The sequence below is a fragment of the Bos taurus genome, chromosome 25, assembly GCF_002263795.3.
Source record: "Bos taurus isolate L1 Dominette 01449 registration number 42190680 breed Hereford chromosome 25, ARS-UCD2.0, whole genome shotgun sequence".
Taxonomy (NCBI): Eukaryota; Metazoa; Chordata; class Mammalia; order Artiodactyla; family Bovidae; genus Bos; species Bos taurus.
In genome coordinates, this window is record NC_037352.1 from 21,334,524 (window position 1) to 21,359,710 (window position 25,187).

A 25,187-nucleotide genomic window follows, 5' to 3' on the forward strand; every position below is an offset into this window, starting at 1 on the left:
GAATTCGAGGAGAGGCAGAGCCGTGCCAAACCTCTGCCTAGAGCCTGCTAGGTCCGCTGGGCAACTCCGGGAATATGAGTGCGGCGGCAACTGCAGGGAAGCTGGGGCGGGCACCAGCCGACCCAGGGAAAGCGCCCGGAGTTGCAGCTCCCGGGGCTTCGACGGCCGCCCCGCCGGCGAAGGAGATCCCGGAGGTCCTAGTGGACCCTCGCAGCCGGCGGCGCTATCTACGGGGTCGCTTTCTGGGGAAGGGTGGCTTTGCCAAGTGCTTTGAGATTTCGGATGCGGACACTAAGGAGGTATTCGCGGGCAAGATCGTGCCTAAGTCGCTGTTGCTCAAACCGCACCAAAAGGAGAAGATGTCCATGGAGATATCCATTCACCGCAGCCTCGCTCACCAGCACGTCGTCGGCTTCCACGGCTTTTTCGAAGACAACGACTTCGTGTTCGTGGTGTTGGAGCTCTGCCGCCGGAGGGTGAGTGTCACTGCTGGGGAACTGGAACTGCCCTGGGGGCAGGGGTTGGGGCGCCGGGAACCGGAGCTGCTGGGGAAGGGGCGCCCCGGGGCTCGGAGCTGCTGGGGAAGAGGTGCTGGGAACCTGGAACTGGAAATTGAGAAAGTCTTAGGGAGAGAGAAGGTTCTTGGCACTTGGGGTCTCTAGGGAAGGCGGCTTCTGGACGCTAGGAGTTGGGCGGATTGGGGGAGGTGCGGGAGAACCTTGCTTATGAACGCCAGGGCTTCCGGAGTTGCTAGGTAAGGGGTATTGCGGACCCTCACTTTCCGGAGTGGGGTTGGGTCAGGCAGAGGGTAGTTGGAGCCAGACTTCAGAGCTTCCGGGAGAGGGGAGAGGTAGGAAAGGGACCTGTTGCTGCCAAGAGTTCCGGGACCGGGATACTGGGGACTCAGCTTCCGGAGTGGGCTGAGAGAGGGGTCCCAGGTAAGGGACTTGGGAGGGAGCCAGTGGGAGAGGGTTGCTATGAACTGTTGCTGCCTGGTTTGGAGGGGAGTCTGGATCATAGTTGTCCTGGAGAAGAAATGGGTAGTAGGGTCCTGGCTGCCTTTACCTAATGACACCCCGTCCCTGCCTTGGGTCTGAGCACCGGCTCCCATTTCTGCTTCCCTCCTGCTCCCAGTCTCTCCTGGAGCTGCACAAGCGGAGGAAAGCTCTCACGGAGCCCGAGGCCCGCTACTACCTGCGGCAGATCGTCCTGGGCTGCCAGTACCTGCACGGAAACCGCGTTATTCACAGAGACCTCAAGCTGGGCAATCTCTTCCTGAACGAGGATCTGGAGGTGAAAATAGGTAAGGACCTGGGCCTGCAGGGGCACTTGACATGCAGTGGGGATGAGGAGGAGTTGGGAGGGAGGGTGGGGGAGAGGAAATTTGGAAAGAGACAAGGGAGGGAGGAAGAGGATGGTAGGAAGTCTGGGCTGTTGATTGCCTCTAGAATCCTCTCTTTAGGACGGGAACTTGAGCCACAAACCAATGTCTTGTCTGCAGATGCGCTTTGGGGGGTGTGTTCTTCTATACAGTTTTTTGTTTTTTTAAGAATTTGGATTTGTTTTCACTTTTTTAAAATATTTTTTAATTTACTTATATTTGGCTGCACTGGGTCTCTGCTGCTGCGTGCCTTTCTCTGGTTGCGGGGAGTGGGGGCTGCTCTGCGTTGCAGTGTGCGGGTTTCTCATTGCAGTGGCTTCTCTTGTTGTGAAGCACAGGCTCCAGGTGTGCAGGCTTCAGCAGTTGTGGCTCCAGGGCTCTGTGGTTGTGGCAGGTTCAGTAGTTGTGGCACATGGGCTTAGTTGCTCTGTGGCATGTGGGATCCTCACCGACCACAAATGGAACCTTTTCTCCAGCACTGGCAGGTGAATTCGTTGCCACTGAGCCATCACGAAAGCCCCTCATTTTCACTTTTTTAAACTGAGCGCCTTGATGTAAAATTTTGAATTTGGAGCTCCTTTTAAACACTCCAACAGTACAGGGGTAGCGTTCCCTCAGGACAGCTCTTTGCTGTACTGAACAGCAGCTATTCCCTTTAGATGCCCTATGGTTTGCCACAGTCCCCACCCCTCCGTATCACTTCCTCACAAACTTGCCAAGTAGCCATCTTGACATTTATTTGCTTAAGCCCTGTAGGCATTTGAGTTTTGCTATCCTTGTCAGTTCCCTTTTCGGAGTAAACCCCCCCTTTCTAAGGGAAGGGGTGAAGAGGGTCTTTGGGAGGCCCCTCCCTAGGGCCAGCATGGTGGGAGGATTTCTGGGTAAGCCTCGCTGCACACAAGGACTAGAGGCTTTGAGAGATCACTTGACCCTGGGTCTTGATGGTTACATCTGAAGCAGCTGTCTGCATTGACAGACGACAGAAGCTGGCATCTGAGCCTCCATCTTCCTCCCTCTGTCCCAGGGGATTTTGGACTGGCAACCAAAGTGGAGTATGACGGGGAACGGAAGAAGACCCTGTGCGGGACTCCTAATTACATAGCTCCTGAGGTGCTGAGCAAGAAGGGGCACAGTTTCGAGGTGGACGTATGGTCCATTGGGTGCATCATGTAAGTTGGGAGTTGTCTCAGGACCCACCAGTCTCAGCAAGGGGCTTTCTGGACATTTCTCACTTGATAGACTTTATCCTGCAGACCTTTCCGCCTTTGGAAAGGCTGCTCCAGAGGACAGATGGCCTCCGAAGGAAGCCTCATTGCTGAATTGGTATATCCTGTAGGATTCCTGCAGCCTGGGCTGTGGGTTCAGGGAATGAGGGAGGGATTGTCTCCACAAACTTGCTCTGCTGCTGCTAAGTCGCTTCAGTCGTGTCCGACTCTGTGCGACCCCATAGACGGCAGCCCACCAGGCTCCCCCATCCCTGGGATTCTCCCGGCAAGAACACTGGAGTGGGTTGCCATTTCCTTCTCCAATGCATGAAAGTGAAAAGTGAAAGTGAAGTCGCTCAGTCATGTCCGACCCCCAGCTACCCCATGGACTGCAGCCCACCAGGCTCAGCCGTCCACGTGATTTTCCAGGCAAGAGTACTGGAGTGGGGTGCCATTGCCTTCTCTAAACTTGCTCTAATCCCTTGCTATTCAAAGTACGGCAGACCAGCTGCAGCATCACCTAGGAACTTGTTACGCAGAATCTCAAGACCCAGGCTAACTGGATCACAATCTGTATTTCAAGACCCTTGAGTGATTTCCATGCACAATAAAGTATTAGAACCACTGATCTAAAAGCAGCATTGGGTGGGAAGAATTAGGCCAGGAGTGGTGCTGGCAGGAGGAGGTCCTGTGGTCCGTCTGGGTCAAGGCCATCAGAGGTGGGTGGTGGGCAGAGGTTGGCCTGTTCAGGTGTTACCCCTTCTGTTGTTTCCCTGGATACTGGAGAGTTAGAAATGGCTTTCCTACTTCTTTGCATTGGAATTTCCCACATGAAAACTTGTAGCCTAAAGTACAGAACTGTTAACTGTGGGGCTGCCTCTGAAGGAGCAAGTGGCCCCTGCTTGGACCTGTTCCATGTTATCCAGCAGCCTCTGGCTCCTAGATTACCACAGGCTATAGCTAAAAAGTCACTGATCCATTAGAACCCAGTCTCATCACCTGTATTCTGCCGAGGGCACCTCCCTGCCAGTTTGTGTCTCCTGGGGCTGGTTAGTGAACTTGTGAATTGTCCTCTGGGGCCCCAGAGTCACAGTGAATGCCCAAAAGATGTCTGACTTCCTTTCTGGCCCTGGGAGGATTCCTCCCTGCATCTGGGTTTTGGTTGGGAGCCTTGAGCCAAATCCCTCCTTGTGCTTACAGGTATACCTTGTTAGTGGGCAAGCCACCTTTTGAGACCTCTTGCCTAAAAGAGACCTACCTCCGGATCAAGAACAATGAATACAGTATTCCCAAGGTGACTAAAACCACTTTAAGTTTACATTTGTTTTATTTAATTCCCTCCCCCACCAAGTGATTTACGGAGCCCAGCCATATCCTGGGGAAAGAAGTGGGTCAGTGCCACCCCAGGGTAGGCGTAAGAGCTTTAGAGGGTCCTGTCTGAAATTGCATAGAGTCTGACGTATGTGCACAGAAACAGGTTTTCTTGGGATGAGAGTTTGTAGGCTCTCAACGGTTGGGCAGATAACCCAAAAGACGTGTAAAACAGAGAGAAAGAGCCGGAGTAGGGAGCAGACGGAGAAGTGCTGCTTAGCCTGGCAGTGGACTGTCTTGCTTCAGGTGGGCTCTGCCACTTTTTAGCCAGAGCACAGTGGACAAATGGCCTGAGTCTTCTGAGCTGCAGTTTCCCGTCTGTAAAATGGAGTCCCTGCCCCAGAGCATCTTGCACACAGTGAGTGCTCACAGAATTGTGAGCCACCGTGAAGGCAAAGTGGTGTGCTTTTGCAGCCACCAGCAGGAGTACATTGAGAGGGATAGTCTGCAGCAGTCTGGCACACAGCTGCTTCCCAGTTTGGCATCTTTGTCTTAGGTGAAGCCAAGAGCCTTGTCTCGAGACATCAGGACAGATGGGCTGAATCTGTTACACAGGGTCAATTATTGGGCCGAGCAGAGTGGTTCCGAGTGTGGGGGTTGCCCCTGACTGCCTCTGTGTGGGTACTGGCTCCACCACTCAGGGTGTATCTTAGGCACTTAACTTCTCTGTGCCTGTTTCCTCATCTGCAAAAGAGGGGTGGTACTAGAGAGCTTCACTCTTTGGATGTTTCTCTGAGGGTTAAGTGAGTTCATCTACATGAAGTGCTTACAGTATTTTGCTGGTAGATAGTAAGTACATAGTTGATGCTAGGCTTACTGTGCATTTGACCTCCCCTGGGTTGGGTCTCCTTACCAGGGCTCCAAGCTTGGTGCTGTGTCCCCACTTTATAGATGAAGATACAAAGGCCCAGAAAGTTGGGTTGGTTGACACAGCTGGTGTTAAGGGACAGAACTGGGACTTACACCAGGTCTTTATGACTTCCAAGCCTTTGTTTTCAAGTGCTGTTCTAGTGGTGAGCAACTTGTCAACTTAGGAAAGCTGCCATTGGAAACTTGGGACATTTATAGCCACTGAACATGGTGTATTTGAGGCTGGGTAGGGGGTGGTGGTGCAGCAGCCAGGTCCTGTGTCATATCCTGCTTATGACTCCCCATCTCCCTTCCAGCACATCAACCCCGTGGCCTCCTCCCTCATCAAGAAGATGCTTCAGCCAGATCCCACTGCCCGCCCAACCATTCACGAGCTGCTCAATGACGAGTTTTTCACTTCCGGCTATATCCCTGCCCGCCTCCCCATCACCTGCCTCACCATTCCACCGAGGTTTTCAATCGCTCCCAGTAGCCTGGACCCCAGCAACCGGAAGCCTCTCACCGTCCTCAATAAAGGTAAACCAGAGTGTGGGTAGACAGCCTTGCCTGCCTCAGTGTGTGAATGGATGGTCCCCAAAGCCCTGGTGTGCAGTAGGACAGGCCCCAGTCTTTGAATCCATGGTCCCCATCCTCATATGGCAAACGCCTTTCCCCATAGCCCTGTCAGGAAAGACAGACCTTACTGTGACTGAATCAGACCTGTCGTGTCCTGAGAGAAGAGAGTAGCTAAATGCCATGCCTGAACAATTCTTAACATTATGTTTTTTTAAATCACTGATCTCGCCCTGCATGGTTCATTGGGAAAAATGTTGAGAAGCTTCAGGTACACACATGGAGCACAATGTACGTGGGACCCACATCGCCACCAGAGTCAGCACTTACTAAGATTTGTAATGTATGCTTCATCGCTCCTTGTTTGTTCCTTTGAAGTATTTTTGAAGTTAATTCCAGACATCTTGCCATTTTACCCCCAGGAACTTCTGTGCACATCTCTCTAAAAGGATGGACATTTTCTTACAAAAGCGCATTTCATTGCTTGGTTTGTCATTGTTTCTAGGTCTCTTCAGAGAGCAGAATTAGAAAATACATAACTGGAGTGGGGGGTGACCTTAGATTTATGCCATTTCTGATTCACATTTTTGAATGTTTTATTTTAGTATTATTTCAAAATATGAAAAGTATAAGAATAGACAAAATCTTCCTGTATCTTGTACCCTCTTTTCTCCACCAATTAACATTTTTCAACATTTACTCCATCTCTCATTGTATGTGTGTGTACTGTTTTTGTCCCAAACATTCTGGCCTTTACTACTTAGTACTTCAGTGTGTATTTCCTAAAAACAATTCTTTTACGTAACCACAACACAGGACATAGTTATCAAGTTCAGGAAATTGAAATTGATGCAAACTTGTCTTACAGCAGTCTTTTTCTCCACTGTGAAATTACTACTTTAATTCTCTTTTGGTAATTTGTAAGTGTCTAATTTAATATTATAGAATTTTACTTTAATTTTATGCTTGTATTTCTTTTTCTCTCACAATGAAAACCTTGTTTGCTTACACGGTATACATGAATTTTCAACGTATATAAAGTATGTTATGAAACTATGTTTATTTCCATGCAGTTCTTTTTGTCCTTAGACTATATTTCTCTCTCTCTCTCTCATACACACACACACACACACACACACCCCCCCCCACCCAAGAAAAGCCACTTGAAATACTTTATTTCTCTGTGTGGATATAGCACAACTTTATGAGTTCATTTCAGTTATGACACTGTTGTTTTAAGGATACCTTTTTCTTTTTGCTTTAATTTTTGATATTTTCTTTGGTTATATGAGTATTTCCTTTGAATGGTGATCACTGGTTAAGGTGGTGCCTCCACTGCATAGTTACTGTTTTTCCTTCGGTGATTAATTTAAGCCCCATGGGGAGCGTCTCTGAGAGAATACTGCTTCTCAGACTTCAGCTCACTGATGTTAGCATCCGTGGTGAATGCAGCAGCAGTTATTACTGTGGTATTCTCATGGTGATTTTTCCCCTTTTCTTGTTCCTTCTACATCTTATTAATCAAAATTCTTCGGTAAGGAAGAGCTGTCACTTCTCTCCCATTCGTTTATTTGGTTGGTATGGACTCATGGATATTTAGTCTTAGAGCTATAAGATAACATTGTTATTTTAAAGGATTGTTTTTTGTTTTTTTTTTTTTTAGTTTTAGATTTTGAACATAAAGCAAAACCCAGAAGTAGAATGAACTTTGTGGGGAATAAATACATAAATTCCATTTTTCATCATCTGTTTTTAATAATTATCATTGTCTGCCTATACTTGTTTTTATCGTTTCCACCTTCTTCCTTTTCTTTCTGCTAGATTTTTTGGGAGGGAAGTTTTGTTTTGTTTCCTCTTCCCTGGTTTGTGGGTCCTCAACCAGGTACTAAATCCACGGCAATGAAAGAGCTGAGGGAAACTAGAAACTCTCTCTAGCAAGAGAGTTTTTAAAGCAAGTCTCAAATATTCTATTCTTTCAAACTTAAGTCTTTATCATAGCATAGATTTTTTAAATTGAAAATTCAGATCTTTAAATATTTTAAGAATTTCATGTTGGTGGGGAAAAAATTAAACTTTTAAGCATAAAAGGCAATAAAAATCATCCATGATTCCACCACCCAAATACACCTAGTCTTAAAATTTCAGGGTGTATCTTTTTAGATTTCAGTTACATACAAGTACATAAAGCAGATTTTAGGGGGGAAAACCTCTTATGTTTTCATTAAATGCCTGTTAGGCCATCTTATGGACTGCAATTTACTGAGCCCTCCCATTTTCCTGGATACAGAAGATGCTTTTAATTCTTAGATTGAAGCCAGGCAGCTCCAAGCTGCTCAGGACCAGAGGTTCCCAGCAGGGCCCAGCATTGGGTCAGAGGCCTGAGTGTCTGAAGCATTATGGCTGTGTGTGGCCATGAAGCCAGCAGGGCAGCTCCTGCTCTAATAACCTGCTGCTTACCTAAAGCAGTGGCAGCGTAAAGAGCTTCTCAAGCTGTGGTTGGGGGTCGCAGGCCCTCACATCCTGCAGCCTTTGTGCCTAACTAATAACCATGTCTCCTCTCCTACAGGCATGGAGAACCCCATGCCTGAACGTCCCCGGGAGAAAGAGGAACCAGTGGTGCGGGAGGCCAGTGAGCCCGTCGACTGCCATCTCAGCGACATGTTGCAGCAGCTGCACAGCGTCAACGCCTCCAAGCCCTCGGAGCGGGGGCTAGTGAGGCAAGGTGGGCGCCGGGCCAGGGCACCTGGAGAGGGCAGGGAAGTCTCAGCCACAGAATGCTGGCAGCTTGTCCAGGCCCCCAGCTCCACAATGCCTTTCCTTCTCCCGTTTCCTGTACATTACAGTCCAGGGAAGTTGGCCTGCTAGCTCAGGCCTTCCATGGTCAGGCCTCTCTTTTTGTGACTCATCTGTTCTGTCTCCACAAGTGCCCCACCTTTCAGCAGCTCCATATGCTGGCTGTGTGCTTCTGCACACACTGTCTCTTCTGCTCAGGGAATTCCTCTGTGGCCTCAAGACAGTGGAAATAACAGACCCAGGCATGCTCCAGCTTCAGGGCCTTTGCTCACACCGTTCCCTTCCCCCAGCACTCGCTTCATCCAGATCCCTGCATGGCTGACACTCACCCCTTCACGTGCTTCTACCAGCATTACCTCTGTGAGCATCTCCCTGCCCCCAACCCCTAGCATTTCTCCTCCCCATTACCTGCTTTATGTTTTCTCCACAACACTTCCCATCTAACATAAAGTTTCCACATTTGTTTATTGTATTTGAAAGAGGGGATTATAGCATGCATGGAACATCACATTTTCATACATCTGAAATTAGCTTCTCTTACAATTTTTTAATCACTCAAAACTCACTGATTCTCACCATGATAGTTATAAGTAACTTACATTTCTGTGCATATTTATTTTGATTGGTCTCTAGCCCTGGAGCCAGTTTGCAGGCTCCGGGAAGTAGGTTTTGTCTTTGCTCACTATGCCTGTGATAACACCTGGCACACAGTGGGCCTTTGCTAAACGGGTCAGCTGAACACACGGGTAGACTCGGCTGCACTGTGACTTTCTGCCTCAGTGCTGCCTGTCTAAGCTACTTGATGGCAGAGGCCCAGCTCTGCTGTCCTCTGGGGCCCCAGGCCTCTGGACCGAGTTCCCTGGTGTGGGCCACCCGAGCACATCAGAGGGGAAGAGGTTCGTCCTGACTGGTTGTCTTGTCTGTTTCTGTCCCAGAGGAGGCCGAGGACCCTGCCTGCATCCCCATCTTCTGGGTCAGCAAGTGGGTGGACTATTCGGACAAGTATGGCCTCGGTAGGTTTCTCCCAGGTGGGTGGGTAGCTCGAGACCCTCCGAGTTGTTACAGGCACTTGCTTTTCTTGACTCTCGGGTCCTTTTCCCTCAACACTCTGCTGTCTGCATCCCAGGCCTCCTAGTTCCAGCTTCCAAGGCCCTCTCTGCTCCCCCTCCCCCTTTCTGAGGTCTCCTTCCCCTCACCACTAGGGTATCAGCTGTGCGACAACAGCGTCGGGGTGCTCTTCAATGACTCCACGCGCCTCATCCTCTACAGTGACGGCGACAGCCTACAGTACATCGAGCGCGACGGCTCAGAGTCCTACCTCACCGTGAGCTCCCACCCCAACTCCTTGATAAAGAAGGTGAGTGCTGGCTGGCCTGTGTGGTCCTGTGTTGCGGAGTGAGGGCTGTGCCCGGGACAGGCTCTAACTCGACTCCCTTTCTCACCCTCCAACCAGATCACCCTCCTGAAGTATTTCCGAAACTACATGAGCGAGCACTTGCTGAAGGCGGGCGCCAACATCACGCCTCGGGAAGGCGACGAGCTGGCCCGGCTCCCCTACCTGCGGACCTGGTTCCGTACCCGCAGTGCCATCATCCTGCACCTCAGTAATGGCTGTGTGCAGATCAACTTCTTCCAGGTGAGCTGGGCCCTGGAAGGCTGGGGTAGGGTGTCTGTGCCTCTCTGCCAGCCCACGGAGTTGGGTGGGGAGTGGGGGGCATGGACCCATCCTTGGCAGCAGCAGTAGAAAGAAATGAAATGTGTCCCTTCCTGCCAGCTGGCCCATCTTCCCTCTACTCCTGCCAACACACAGTAGCAGCTGGGGTCTTCAATCACCAGTAACCCCTCTGTCCATCTTCTTGCCCTCTCCCTCACAGGACCACACCAAACTCATCCTGTGCCCACTGATGGCCGCCGTAACCTACATCGACGAGAAGCGGGACTTCCGCACATACCGCCTGAGCCTCCTGGAGGAGTACGGCTGTTCCAAGGAGCTGGCCAGCCGGCTGCGCTACGCCCGCGCCATGGTGGACAAGCTGCTGAGCTCGCGCTCGGCCGCCAACCGCCTCAAGGCCTCCTCATAGCCCCCCACCCCCCGGACTGGCGCCTCCTCCCCAACTAGCACCTTGGCCCATGCTGGTTAGCACCGTGGTGCCACTTTATAGTGTGTCCCCAGCCCTGGGGGCCGGGGCGAGACCTTCGTCATCCCTGCAGGTGGGGGCTGCTGTGTAAGTTATTTTTGTACATGTTCCGTGTGGGTTCTGTGGCCTCTCCCCTTGCCCTCAGGCCCACCCTATGAATTGTACAGAACGTGGCTGTTGAATTCGGGACTGTGCTTGCCTTTATACACATTAAACATACGTGAATCTTCCTTTCCTCCTTGTGTTCCCTGAGGGGCACACGCTGTTGCTCCGGTGGCCCCAGCGGCCTGGCCTCTGCTGGTCTGTCGACCCGGGCGGGCTCAGCTCCCTGCTGCCCCCGGGCTCGGCCCCCTCACCCCTGTGGCCGGTGGATAGTAAGGCAGGAAGAGGCTCTCGGAGGCGCAGCTTCTCATGGCACCGTGCGTGTGTAGCAACAGCCGTGGGAAGCGGTTGGTAAAGTACTGGACGAAGCTGTCGGGGACAGAGCCCAGCGTCCGCCGTACCTCCTCTGGGAGCTCCCTGTAGTGGTGCTTCTGGAGGGTCGGAGCAGAGAGCTGGGGCTCAGCCGGACCAGGCCTCAGGCCTCCCCACCGTCCAGGCCCCTCCCGAGCCCTGGAACACACCTTGTTTCTCACAGCACGAAGCAGGTCTCGCACTGACGTCCCCTTGTACGACCGGAACCTTCTCAGATCTGTGGGCAGGGAAGGCGTTGGCACAGCCGTCCCTGCTGGGGCGTCCCTTCGACCTCCCGGGCCCCCCGAGTCTGGCCTCTACCTGTCTGCAATGGCACTGAGATGTGCTTGTGCCAGTCACTCCGGACCACCTCGGAGCCTCCTGCCTCGAGCGCCATCACCAGGGGCCCTTGCTCAGGCTCCTTCTCCAGCCAGTCACTGACGTCCTAGGACCCACAGAGCTGCTGAGCCTCCTGACCGGGATTGGAGGCCACAGGCCAGGAGGGTCCAATGGCTGGGGGCGTGTAGCAGCCAGAGCTGCTCGGCTCAGGGTAAAGGATTGTTGCCTCCTGTCAAGTGGAGCATCTCTGCTACACAGGGTCTAGTCCAACCTGTGACAGAGGCGCTGTTTTCCCCATTTTACAGACGAGCAAACAGGCTCAGTGACTCAAGGTCACAGAAGTGGAATGTGCTGTCTGGGCATGGGAATAGCACAAGAGATAACTAGGGCTGAAAGGAATGGGGTATGTCCTCACACCAGGGGCAGCTGGGCTTGGAAAGCAGTGCTGAGGAGACCATGCAGGGCTGAGAGGGCAGCGTTTGGGAGTCTGGGCTCTGTCTTGGTTTAGATCAAGGAGCTGGGCTGCCTGGAACACAGATGAGTCTCTTTCCCCCAGCCAACCTGATTTCCCTTGCTCAGAACCCAAACTTTCTGAGGCCTCTCTCCATATTTCCAGCTGACCTGGAAGAACTGGAGCTGCTTGGCTCTGCTCCAAAAGAAGGGGTGGGCCAGCACCTGGTGAGCGGAGGGGCGAGCCTGCGGCAGGGGGCTGAGCATGGCCTCTACCAGGTTCCGGGCGACGACCTGGTCTGCAGGGGCAAGAGGGAGGGGTGGCTTCAAGCCTGTCCAGCCTCTGCCTTGCTTACCCCCCTCCTCTGCCAGCCCAGGTCACCCTCACCATGGGCCTCTTCCTCCAGGTGAGCCAGACAGGGAGCCCCCACAAGGATGTTTGCCTGACGATAAAGACTCTGTCCGAAGGGGTGGCTGCCACCGGAAAGCACATAGTAGAACACGCAGCCTGCAGAGAAGATGTCCACTGCGCTGGTCTGGGGGCCAGAGGGACAAAGATGAGGAGGAGGTCTCTGCTCCAGGAAGTCTGCCTGGCTGCGCTCTGCCCGGGGCTGGTGTGGCAGCAGCCTGGGATTTGGTTCAGGCTAGAAGTCAAGGATGCTTCCCAAGATGCATCTTCGTGGCCCTACATTCCCTCCCCTCTGCACTAGTGGAAGGGACGTGTGGTTTTCATCCAGAATCTTTGCGCCCACTGAGCCTCTAGTTTAGGTCTCCACGCGTTATTCCTCCAGGTCTGGTGGGTGATGCTGACATGTCCGAGTGAAGCTGGCTGGGCATGAGGCAATAAGGCAACAGTGGGGACAGTGATCTGGTACCGTCCCCATCCACAGCTGGCCTCTGGCACTCAGCTGCAGCTGGTTGCCTCCAGGGGACTTTCTGGGTGGCAGAGCTTTTGATTTTGCAAAAGAATCCAGAAATCTAGACTTATGTGGAATTTCTCGGAAGTTAAAATGGTGGCCGCAAATTAAAAAAATCAAAACCCGCACAGGCTCCTAACATCAGTGCCCTGGTTCTTGGGTCTCCACGTTGCCACTTCTAGCTCTCGCTCGACTTCAGGGGTGAGGGTGACTCTGTCTGTTCGCCTGTGTGTTACTCTCATCCATGCCTATGACGTCCCCCTGAACACTGACTCAAAAATCTGTGATCCTGGGTCTCCAAGTGCCTCCGGGGTTCAGACACTGCTCTATGACTCAGTTACATTAGCTCATGTGTGTGTGCGCATGCTAAATCACTTCAGTCGCGTTCGACTCTGCGATGCTATGGACAGTAGCCCGCCAGGTTCCTCTGTTCGTGGGATTCTCCAGGCAAGACTACTGGAATGGGTTACCAGTTATTCCTCCAGGGGTTCTTCCTGACCCAAGGATTGAACCTGCGTCTCTAAAGTCTCCAGCATTGGCAGCAGGTTCTTTCCCACTAGCACCAACTGAGGAAACCATTAGCTCATCTGATGCTCCCCCAAACCCTCCAATCTGGGTGGCTCTCCACTCTGGCTTCACAGTAAAGTCGCTGGGGGTCAGTTACTGGGTGTAGGGCCTGGGCACTTGGATTTTTTCAAGCTCCTCAGTGACTACACCACAGTAGAGATGAAAACCATTTTCTAGCTCAGTGCTTCTCAACCTCAGGACTGTTGACATTTTGGACCAGATGATTCTTGGTCCTGGAGGACCGTCCTGTGCATTGGGTGTCTCACAAGCATCCCTGGCCTCTGCCCACTAGGTGGCAGTAGCAACTTCCCTTTCCCTGCCAAATGGACGACCCAAAAGGTCTCCAGACATTGCCCAGTGATGGCAAAAGTCACCCCTGGTTGAGAACCACTGCCCTAGGGGAAAAAGGGAGGAGTTATCCCCACTTTACAGATGAAGAAACAGGCTGGGAGGAGTCACTGAAGGCCACAGAACGGGTGATCCAGAGCCCAGGCAGCAGAGACACTGGGTGGGGAGGCATGCCTGCAGCCTGGGGTAGCAGGACTCACAGGGCTGTCCGGAGGTGGGACCTGCAGGAGCTCAGGCGCCATCCAGCCTTCTGTGCCCGGGATGCCCGAGCGGAGGCTGAAGCTGCAGCGGCCGGCAGGCAGCTTCTTGCAGAGGCCGAAGTCTGAGAGGACCACTCTGCCCAGGCCCTGGCTGTCGGGCCCCGCAATGAGGACGTTGCCCGGCTTCAGGTCGCGATGCACTGTGAGAGCAGAGCAGAGCTGAGAGCTGAGGGGGGCAGGCAGGGGCTCAGAGGGAGGCCGGGAGGGGCTGGTACCTATGTGTAGGGAATGCAGGTGACCCAGGCCCGCCATCAGCTGCTGCAGCGCCATCCCGGGCTCCAGGCCCCAGCTGTCCGGCTCTGGGTGTTCCACGTACTGGGGAGCAGTGAGGGGCAGAGCATCACCCTGCAGCCCAGGACCCCCGGCCCTGCTCCCACCCCTGAGCGCAGACCTCACCTCCCGCAGTGAGGCCCGGCAGAGCTCCAGGGCGATGTAGTGGAACTGAGGTCCCCGCTCGGTGCAGAAGTAGCGGAGCACATTGGGGTGCCTGTCCGACTCCTGCAGCAGCTGCACCTCCCGCCGGACCAGACTGAAGCACTCACGGAGGAGCCGCTTGACCGCCACCGCCCGCCCCTCAAACTGTCCCCTGGGTGGAGGTCCAGAGGGCAGACGAAAAGGGAATCGTTAGGATCCACACCCACCTTGGGGGTTCTTTGAAAGAGGTGCTCTCCAAGGGATAGTGGCCACCTCAGCCCAGCTCCTGGCTGCCACTCACCGGAAAACAAAAGTCCCACCGGCCCCGCGGCCCAGGACGTCCTTGGGGTTGAAGGAGATCTTCCCCACCACGGTGAGCTGCTCAGCTGGGGGGAGAGGAGAGGGGGTCTCAGGGGGCCTCTGCCCATGGCTGCCACCCTGCCCAGTCCAGACCCGTCTCCCCAACCTCGATCTCTCTCCAGCCTCCGGCTTCCATGCCCCTCCGGGTGCCAGACAGGGTCCAGTGCCTCAGGCTACCACTTACTCCAGGCAAGTGACCTAACCGCGGTGCCCCGGTTTTCTCATCTGTAAAGGCGGACTATGTCAAGGATCCTGCATAATATTACTGAGGATTAATGGGAAAAAGGGTGGGGGGGGAGGTCTGCTCTGCTGTCCTCTTTTATCATTTTTCCCTCTTCTGGCATTTCCTGCCCAGGTTTCTTTCCTTTCCCCACCTCCACCACTTACTAATATAATAAACCCTTTCGACTAAGGTATTGGCTTCAAATAGGAAAGTGAATTTTGTCAGCCGGAAGCATGATGAAGGTGAAGGCTGTGGCAGAAAAGACTGTCCTGGGCGGGGGTCAAGGTGGGCGGGGAGCAGTGGGCATGTGGATGCTGAACTGTCTAGAACTAGTTCCAGGGAAGCAGGGAGCCCCCAGAAGGCCTTGGCTTCCCGTTACAAAGGGTGGGTTTGGATTTTCCTGGTGGTCCAGCGGTTAAGAATCCGCCTGCCAGTGCAGGGGACACGGGTTCGAACCCTGGTTTGGGAAGATTCCACACGCCGCAGGACAACTAATCTCAGACTCTGCAGCTACTGAGCCCATGTGCCTAGAGCCTGTGCTCTGCAAGAAGAGAAGCCACCGCAATGAAAAGCCCGTGCATCGCAACTAGAGAGGTAGCCGCCCCCCCCGCACCCCCCCCAGCCTTGCAGCAACTAGAGGAAGGCCTCAGGAGCAATGAAGACCCAGCACAGCCAAAAATAAATTTTTTTTTTTTTTAAGAAAGGGTGGGTGGGATTGGCTCAGGTGAGTGGAGGAATTGGGCAGTTACTGCTCTTCCTTTCGGGTCACCTGGGAGAGACCCCTCACAATGACCCAGGCACAGGGCAGGCTCCTGCTCAGCACCCAGGGGGCCCCATGCACACAGCTAAGTGCATCTTGTGCTTCTAGAGTTGTGTGCCCCTCCGTGGTCCTGAGAACACTCTCCCTAGGAAGAGCTGGCAGCTTTAGTCTCTAATCGGCTCTAGGAAAAGCAAATGAAAATCAGCGTCAGAGATCTGTGAGCAAAGTATTAAGCTGTCCCTTAGCACTGCTCTAGGTTATTTGCTTAAAAACTCTCTGCTGATGAGATGCAGGCAGTAAGTGAAATGTGTGTACCCTGAAATGTGTATACTCCACCCTCAGGACCGTGGTCTTGGGGCCATGCTGGAAGCACATCACACACAGGTAAGCTGGGCCTGTCTCTCCAGCAGCTCAGAAAGCAGGGACAGAGTTGCCAGAAAGCCTGTTTGGACAAGCCCTGCTCAGCTGGCTCCAGGTGAGGGTCCCTGAGCGCTTCCGGCTCCTCTTTTGTACCGCTTTGTACCACTCGCTTGGTTCTGCTGGTTTCCTGTCTTTTTGCATGTCTGCCTCCCCTGCCTGGATGCCCTCGTGAACACTCACTACGTGCTTTCTGGGTTAGATTCAGAACTAACTCTAGATTCAGGAGGACCCTCAGTGCTGGGATGGAGGCCAGACTTCTGGCCATGAAGTTCTTGAATGCAGAAATAATGAATCAGGAGGCTCAGTTTGCACAAACATATTCACCATCATTTGCTCAGCCTTCTATATCATGATAACGGAGAAGCAACAAACACAGGAGAATTTCTAAAGGAATCAAAAGTTGTCATGTGGTGGGGACATGATGTATGGTCAGAATCCCCTCTGAGATCCCCAGAAATATGTGAGGTACTGCGTTGCTTCTTTTACACAGCTTGGGAAACCATTCAAGCCAGTTACCTACTTCATGGGCACTGCCAAAATTCAAACAGAGATACCATCCCAAAGTTGACCTGCTTGTGAGTTCCCGGGCTGCTACATACTGGCTTTGTGAGTCCGGGGTGGGAGTGTCATGAACCTTTCTGCCTTCAATTTCCTCTTCTATAAAATCAGCATAATGATAGTATCTACCTTGTGAATATGACTTCATACATGCACAATATTTAGAACAGGGCCTGGTGTACAGTAAGTGCTATATAAATGTTAGCTCTCAGTTTTAGCTGGTTGTGCCAGCTTGATTGTGCCCACTTGCTGCTGAATGTACCATGTAGCCAGCAGTCCTGGAGGACACCCTACCAAGCACGTGTAGATGCATTGGTGGAGGTTAAATGAGAGTGGGGCAGGGCTCCACTGCAGATTTTGTGAACCATGAAAAGGTCCTGAGGAACGTTCCTTTCCCTGCACTGAGAGGAGGACCAAAGGTTCCGAGGTCAGAGTTCCTGACACAGATGTCCTAAGAACAGCCCCTAAGGCAGTTAGGGGCTGCCATAGGAGTGCAGGGCTTTTTTGGAGAGTGGTTCTCGAAGCTTTCCTGCCATCTGCCACATGTGTTTATTTGACTCTCCCTGCATGAAAGATTTCGATACACTGGACTCCAAATTGCTGCATATTGAATGGGCAAGTCCTAGCCATTAACTCTGCCTATACCTCATACCTGCTTAGCACATATTCACTCTGCATATATTTATTAAGAGTGCTGTCTAATCTAAGAATCTCTGGTGGCCAGTGTCAGTCACTAACTCAACAGATAATTCCTGAGTCAAGCTCTGGTCCAGATTGCAGCAGTAAGCAAGGCAGGCTTAGCCCGAGCACCTGTTCTCCAGCTGGCCACAGTCCCCACCACTCCCTATTCTCTCTCCTATGTGACTGCTTCGCTTCTCTGCTTTATCCACCTGACCCACCCGGAAGCATGAGTTTGCAACCCTCTTCTCAGCTTCCAGAATGTGCACCCTGCTTTCTCGCATCTCTGAACCTTCACCTGTGCTCTTGGGGCCACCTGGAGGGTTCCTGCTCCACTCTGCCCTGCTCACCTGGGTAATTCCTTCTTCTCTTTGGGATCAAGCCTAACTTCACTTTGAGGACACTTCCTATGTCCCCACATCAGAGCTCCATGACCCTCCTCTGTGTTCCTACCGCTCCCTGTATCCTTCCATCCCCATCACAGCATTTACCACAGCACTTAATAATTACCTGTCCCTTCCATGCTTTCCTAGAAGTTATGAAAATACTGAAGTAAAGCTTATTGAAACTTTAAAGAAAGTAAAAGAAATAGAAAGGTTTCTTTTAAAGTGCAGAGGGAACTCAATATCATATAGAGATTGTTACCACTGAGTTTTGTCACAAAATGACCACGCTCTAGCTGGGTATTTTATTTTCTTAGATTTTTGTCCTGAAGCACTGATAATACTTTGATTGCTTTTTCAGTGAGTAAAGAAGTTTAAGTATTTCATATAACAGGGGAGCCTGGATGAACCAGGGTTGGAATTCAACATCCTCTTTTCTCTTCCTCTGTGGGTTAGTGGCATCTTCAGACCCATGAAGGGACTGAGGAGATGTCTGGGGGAAGGAATTCCATCCCGTCAGTAACTGCGTCTAGTAGACCGTGGTGGTGAGGGACAGTAAGGTCTTTTGACAAGAACCACCTGGGACAACGTGGTGTTTGGGTCATCTGGGGAAAGACTCGGCTTGAGTCAGAAGGTCCAAGAAGAAGTGTTTCAGGGTGCGATGGAGTGTTGTGTGGACCCACCCCGAGCCAGGAAAGTAACCGGAACTGCAACCTTCAGGGCTCAGGCAACTCTGCCGTGGGGGGCTTTCTACAGGAGCTGAGCCCCCAGGAAGGAAGCTGCTTTCCTCTCAGCACAGGGTGGAGGGGGGGGTGAACACAAAGGGGAACTTCGGAAGCAGCATGGGAGCATCCTACTAAATATGGGGCGGACTTCAGGCTGAGTTAGTGGTGCAGCAGAGTAGCCCCAAGGTAGGAGGCAGTGGCTTGAGCAGTGCCAAAGAAGCGGGAGAGAAGCAGCCTGGACTGACCAATAAAAGCACATGGAAGCTCCCCTGGCATCCCACAGGTTCCAGAGGAAGCCTGAAAGGGCTTCTTTATAGGATGAAATTGAGAGAAGAGAGGAAAATGTTAAAAAAAAAAATAAAAAGCTCTAAAGAGAAAAGGAACCAAAGGGTACCTAGGTAATTTACTACTACTATTATTATTACCAAACAGGATATTCTTTTAACACATATTAATAACACCAGCTTGGCATGATTTAATAATAGTGGTGATGGTAAACCGGTCATATGAGGTGATGTAATGGAGTAGGCGGTATCATTCCCACTTGACAGATGAGAAAACTGCAGCTCAGAGGAGTCAAGCAATTTATCAAAATTAACAGTGGACTTAGATCTATACCAGTTCTATCTGTATCCAGGGTCCCTGAACATAATGACAACAGCAAAAATGATGGCAAACATTTCTAGAGGGCTCCACTTCACAGCAGGCACTATTCAAAGTTCTCTCCTGTTAACTCATTTAGGGTGGGCTTCCCTGGTGGCTTCGTGGTAAAGAATCCACCTGCCAAGGCAGGAGACGTGGGTTGGATCCCTGGTCAGAAAGACCCCTTGGAGAAGGAAATGGGAAACCCACTCCGGTCTTGTTGCCTGGGAAATCCCATGGACAGAGAAGCATGGTGGGCTACAATCAATGGGGTCACAAAAGAGTCAGATACAACTTGTTCAGTTCACAGACTGAACAACAGCAGTTGTTCCAATAATCTGATTCTGGAGCTAAACCTGCCTCTCTCTTTTCTGTCCCTGACTCTGACCTTTCTTGCTCATGTGAGCTCACCTTCAGGGTCTTCCAGTGGCTGGCCTTGCTCTGGGGGATTCTGAAGCTTCTTCTGGCTCTGAAGGGTGGCACTGGAGGGCTGGGGCTGAGCATCCTGTGAGATGTCAGAAGGGCCTGCAGGTGCCAGGGGAGCCTGGTGCTGCTGCTTCTCTGCCAACTGCTGCTGCTGCTGCTGAAATATGGGGGCTGAAGAGGGCTCAGCCCTAGCCAGCCCTGCCCCATGATGGGCCCAGAAGCTGTGTCTGAGATGGCCGGTCCCTGGAGCATTGACATATAGAGCACAGTATCGAGGACCTGGGAGCTGCTAAGAGGAAGGCAGGGGATAGAACTGGACCTGGGTGAGGGAGAAACTCGCTAAGTGGTCTTGGAGAGGAGCAGAGTTCCTCTAGGAAGACCATAAAATGGACCTGAGGTCAGAGGTGATGGGCTTACCTGCCTCATTAGGAAGAGAATCCATCCTCCCAGGAGGAGAGCAGTGAGACTGGCTGCCAGCAGGTCTTGGGGTCCCAGGCCTGGATACAGCGCTGAGGTTTTCTTCTCAGGATGCAGCTCCAGGTCCGGAGGTTCCTCCCGGCTCAGGCTCAGGAGCTGAGGACAAAGGGGCTTCCACTATAAGCAGCCCCTCCTGCTACAGAACCCCTAACCCTTATTCATCACGCAGTACAGGGCTGGGCTTAGCTGAAGGGGTGGAGAGTGGTCTACATGATGGCAAACTTGGCGCTCTCCGTGGTGCTGAAAATTGTGGTGCCCCAGGAAACCTGGGGTGTCACTAAAAAAGCCAGATACTCTTGGACATCACCAAACAATACAAGTGTCTGCCTTCAGAGATTCTGAATTCAGTGAGGTTGGAGTGGGCTCCTAGGTGATTCTGATAAGCAACCAGATTTGAGAATCATGTCATTCTGAGAACAGAGCATGCCTGTTCCTTCTAACCTTGAACTACTAGCAACTCTTGTCCAGTCCTCTCCCAGGAAGGCATACCTTTATAGTTTTTCCATTTTCATTTTCTCACTTGATAAATCTTTTGCCACCTCTAAACTGAAGAATAAAGAAAACCGTGACCCGTGTTTCACAATTTAGATAGCCAATACCGTTTTGACACTTGTAACGCTTTTTTCTGGCAATAACAACAAAAAAAGTTTTTCTTCTGAGAAACTGTGAGATCAGGTGACTCACCTCAAATGTTATGCCTAGAAGCCTGAGGAAAAGGTCCAGGGCTGCCCACCCCTGCAGCATCTCCCCACAGGCCCTCTGCCTATCGAACACTGACCTCCAAGAAGAGAGTTGGAGCCTGGATGCTTTCTGAGGGTCTGGTCCCAGAAGCCCCACTCCCTGGGGTGGGATGGACTCTCAGCATGGTGGTGTGCAGGACTGGCGGTGGCTCATGGTGTCCTAAGGGGCAGGGACAAGGTCAGGGGGCTGAAGGTGACCTCAGCCTTCTAGCTCAGAAGCTGGGCTCACAGGTCCTTTAAGTTTGGGTGGAAGGGGTCTCACCAATGAGAAGCCACTGGCTAGGGAGGGCCACGCTGCCCGAGGGGTATCTGACAGCAGTGCTAGGTGAGCCCTCTCGCTCTCCTGAGACTTGCAGTGTCACCTCCTCTGTGGTGGGGCCATCGGTGGGGGCCAGGGTCAGGCCACGAGGCTACGGCAGAAGATGGAGAGTCATGAGTGGTGGCGGGGGGCTTCTCTCCTGCTTCATCCCCTCTTTCCAGCCCCTCAGAGGCCCTTTCTCACCACTAGGGCCACCCCAGTGTGAACCAGTGCTTTAGAGACATAGAAGCCAGCTTCATCCTTTCCCCACATACAGGGTCATCCTAGTGGGGGAGAGGAAAGGGGAGAAGAATGAGTGAAGGTGGCGGGCAGTTTCAGTCCCATCGTACTGGTGTCCTTCTATTGTTCCAGCCCACACGTACTCTGGCCTGGGTCATGTGACTTGCTTGGACCAATGAAATAATAGCAAATGAGACAATCAGAGGCTTGAGAAATGCTTGTGCATGGGGACTTGCCTTCTCATGGGGTTCTTTGGAACCTGAGACCACCACAAGAGGAAAACAAGGTTACTGTGCAGGGGGTATGAGAGACCTTATTTGATACCCCATAGGCCAAAAAAATCCACTAACTATGAGATAGGTGAGTGAAGCCATTCTAGATTGTCCAGGCTCAGCCAAGCTGCCAGCTGGCTGCCCAGACCAGAAGACCACTCAGCTGACCCACAAAATCTTGAAAAATAAGAAATGTTCATTCTGAAGCCCTAAATTTGGGGAGTGATTGGTTATATAGCAAAAGCTAATGATAGAAACTCTACAGTCATTGCTTCTAAATCTGTTTCTAGCCCAGACCTCTTCCAGGAGCTCAGTTTTCTAAATCTGAATTCATCACCTCATTCCTTACCTGCTTCTCTTCCTCCTCCCCTCTTCTTCCTCCTCCTCCTCCTCCCCCATTTCCTCCTCTAGTGCTCCCTACCTTTGAAAACAACAGCACTCATGTGCTTCTAGAAACCTGATGGTAATTGGTGACTCCTTGCTCACAATCATCAAACTTTCTAATCACCAAATACTGTCTTCTCCTCTTAATATCTGTTAGCCTCCACTTATTTCCATCTCCATTGTTTCCGTCCTAGTCCAGAGTGTCTTCTGCCTGAACTAAGGCAATGTTCTGTGCCTGCTTCCTCCCCACAGCACTAAGATGACTTAACACTGTAGCCAGTTATCTTTCCAAAATGAAAATATGATCAAATCACTTCTTTATCTAAAACCTTCCAATGCCTTCTCCTTAACCTTATCCTAAACCCTTCAAATGACCTGATAAGATCCCTGTTTAACAGCCTCAGACCTTCTTCTCCGCTCAGAGTTGTGCTCCAGCCTTGTTTTATTAACTTACTCTGTTTCCTGGTTGCCATGATCTGTCTCTCTTGTTTTCTCTTCACCCTTTAGGTTTCAACTTGTATGTCCCTTCCTCTAGGAAACTTTCTATGATTGCCTCCTGCCCCCAGTCTTGATTTAGGTGCCCTTTTATACATTCCCATGACACACTATACTTCTCTTATCTCTTCCCTTATCATACCATATCGTGATTACCTCTTTACACCCCTGTCTCTTGCACTAGACTCTGAGATTTCTGTAGGTCAGAACACTGGCTATATTACTGTACTCCCAGAGCCTAGCAAGTGATTGCTATGTAGCAAATGCTCAATTAATATTGGGAGAACCAACTGAATTAATGGGTAATCCCTGATTTTCCCAGTCTGTCTCCCGGCTCCCCAAGAGGGGGATACTAAGGCATTTGGTGTTATAAGGAAGGGTCACTTTTTAAGGGTTTTAAAATTCAATAAACACATGTGCCTGTGCACTCAGTCGCTTCAGTTGAGTTCAACTCTTTGCGACCCTATAGACCGTAGCCCACCAGGCTCCTCTGTCCATGGGATTCTCCAGGCAAGAAGTTGGAGTGGGTTCCCATGCCCTCCTCCAGGGGATCTTCCTGACCCAGGGATGGAACTCGCACCTCCTGCATTGCAGGCAAATTCTTTACCACTGAGCCACCGGGAAAGCCCCAATAAACACACGGTACCTACCAATCAGAACAGATGCCAGCTGTAGCACGGGGGTGGAGATACGGAGGCCCTCCCTTGGCCAGATTTTACCCTACCAGTTGCTGAACAGTGAGGCTATCCAGGGGTCCTGGGAGCACATGGTGGGCACGCAGGGCACTGGTTATTTACCAAACTGTTTGAAATACTGTGACCTTTGGTCCAGCTGTACTGGTCTGTCATGGTTGGACATCATACCTGCCCATTGGACCTGGGCTACACTGGTCAAAATACTTCCAGAAGCTCCTCCCTGGCCCTCAGACATGGGTACTTACAGCAGTTGGGTGTCTAAGGCAGGGAAGTGGGTGGCCGTGTCCTGGGGGCCTGAGGCTGGCAGTCGGATGTGGCCCCAGCGGAGGGCGAGGAAGTGCAGGGTGTCTCGAGCCAGTGTGAGGTGGGGTAGCTGGCGCAGGTTCTCCTGGTGCCATGTGTAGATGCCCACCACAGGGACGCCCAAGTCCTGCGTCCATAGCACCGCCCCGCTCCCTGGGTCCACGGTCAGCAGCAGACCCATCCCACAGGATGCAAGGTAGCTCATGTCTGCCGGGAAAGATGGTACGGAGATGTGGTCAGGGAGCCCTGCCCTGAGGCGCTTTGGAGCATCTTGGGGTGGGGAAGCTGCTTTCAGGGTGGGCTGTCAGCAGGGCCCCTCAGGTGTGTGGAGGTCAGGTGAGATCACTGGAGGGTTATCAGGACATGGGAAGTTCACTGAGTCACTTTGATCAGGCTCAACGGGACAGTTGTGTAAGATGTAGGGGTAAGCTGAGGTCATCCAAAGGCAACTCCGGTGTGCAAATAAGTCCTTGTCACTTAGGATGTGGGGAAGTCAGTCATGGTCTGGCTGTTGGTCAGTCAGGGTGGTCTGGACACATGTGGGTAACATGGGAGTCATTTAGAATGTGAAGGGGGCTCAGTTAGGGGCCTTGTGGGTGTCACCTGTGATGTGTCAGGGTCGCCTGTGTGAATTCTCAGGTGGAATGGTGGAGTCAGGGTCTGGGAGTGGCTTAGGGTACCTTTGGGGTCATTCAGGCATTTAGGAAGGGCAGTTACGATTATTTTTTTAAACACAACATGATTATATTTTAATACACAACCAAAATACCGAATACCAGAGTAAATTGATGGCAATAAAATACGGTGTTTCATTTATACTGCATGACAAATGGTTGACACCTTTAGTCATAAATGAGTTCTTAGAAACCAGTAACAAATATATTGATATACTAAGGGAAATGAAAAAAAAAAACCCAAAACAGAAGGAAATGAAATAACACAAGTGACTACTATGGATTAAACATATATGAAGATGACTGAGCTGAACAATAACAGAAGAAAAGCAATTTCTTTGTAATATTATATTACCCAAGATCGCAATGGCACCCCACTCCAGTACTCTTGTCTGGAAAATCCCATGGACAGAGGAGCCTGGTAGGCTGTGGTCCATGGGGTCGCTAAGAGTCGGACACGACTGAGCAACTTCACTTTCACTTTTCATTTTCATGCATTGGAGAAGGCAATGGCAACCTACTCCAGTGTTCTTGCCTGGAGAATCCCAGGGATGGGGGAGCCTGGTGGGCTGCCGTCTATGGGGTCACACAGAGTTGGACATGACTGAAATGACTTAGCAGCAGTAGCAGCAGCAGGAAGCATACCCACACAGGAAAGGGCACTCATTATATCAAGGGGGGTGGTGACTCTAGGGGCAGTCACTCAGGGTCATCTCTCATCTCTGTCAACACTGGGGGTCAGTTGGGACACATGGGGACTGCTCAGGTGTGCAGGGGTTGCTTGGGGGTCACTTGGGGTCTGGGTAGCACCCAGGGTGACCTGGCTGAGCTCACTGCAAGTGTGAAGGAGTCAGGATGCTGAAAGCTCTCAGGGTACAGGAGGGTCAGAGGCTGTGTGCTGAGTGGGTGACCTAGGCTGTCCATCAAGAGGGTATCATTCAGTATGTGGGGTCCCTCAGGGGATCAGATGGGTCTGAATGTGGTGGGGCTTGGTCGTGGATGCCACTCAGGGTTCCTTGAGTTGGAGACCTTGCTCTAAGGTGGAGCCAGGGCAGGGAGACACTCACATTTACCAGGTGAGCCATCCACAGGGGGTGCGGAGTAGCGGCGGAAGGTGGTGTTCCAGCGCAGGGCTGGGGTCCTGGGGTCGTGCATGGTGACCGTGTACTCTGGGGACACCCAGAAGCGGGGTTACCAGGAACACCCACGTGACGCTCCTCCACCCCCACCCGGGAGACCTCATTTTGCGGAGGCAGGGGCTTCCCGAGCACCCAGCCTGGAGGCCAGACTCTGTGAGCATCACCATGGCCCGACCAGGTTTGCTTTGTTACTGCCGTGTCCCTGGCTCCTTCTTCAGTGCTCAGTGACAAGTTTGT

The 25,187-nt window shown here is 51.8% G+C and overlaps 2 protein-coding genes across 3 annotated transcripts in view; one reads left to right on the top strand and one right to left on the bottom strand.

Annotated features, from left to right (window-relative positions):
• Positions 1 to 10,540, top strand: PLK1 (polo like kinase 1). 2 transcript variants are annotated; one of them, NM_001038173.2, is given in 10 exon segments: positions 1 to 476; positions 1,135 to 1,303; positions 2,406 to 2,550; positions 3,787 to 3,880; positions 5,124 to 5,343; positions 7,946 to 8,101; positions 9,108 to 9,185; positions 9,375 to 9,529; positions 9,626 to 9,808; positions 10,047 to 10,540. In NM_001038173.2, coding segments are annotated over 10 exon segments (1,809 nt in total). In that variant the 5' UTR covers positions 1 to 74; the 3' UTR covers positions 10,254 to 10,540.
• The window catches only part of ERN2 (endoplasmic reticulum to nucleus signaling 2), a 25,172-nt gene continuing 8,603 nt past the window's right edge, over positions 8,619 to 25,187 (bottom strand). Inside the window, 17 exon segments of the mRNA XM_005224805.5 lie at positions 8,619 to 10,843; positions 10,934 to 11,001; positions 11,085 to 11,208; positions 11,724 to 11,851; positions 11,941 to 12,088; positions 13,585 to 13,784; positions 13,860 to 13,959; positions 14,041 to 14,230; positions 14,360 to 14,444; positions 19,219 to 19,390; positions 19,651 to 19,806; positions 20,489 to 20,610; positions 20,713 to 20,860; positions 20,953 to 21,015; positions 21,017 to 21,032; positions 23,080 to 23,344; positions 24,879 to 24,980. Of these exon segments, the coding sequence (XP_005224862.2) occupies positions 10,631 to 10,843; positions 10,934 to 11,001; positions 11,085 to 11,208; positions 11,724 to 11,851; positions 11,941 to 12,088; positions 13,585 to 13,784; positions 13,860 to 13,959; positions 14,041 to 14,230; positions 14,360 to 14,444; positions 19,219 to 19,390; positions 19,651 to 19,806; positions 20,489 to 20,610; positions 20,713 to 20,860; positions 20,953 to 21,015; positions 21,017 to 21,032; positions 23,080 to 23,344; positions 24,879 to 24,980 (2,300 nt within the window). The 3' untranslated portion in view covers positions 8,619 to 10,630.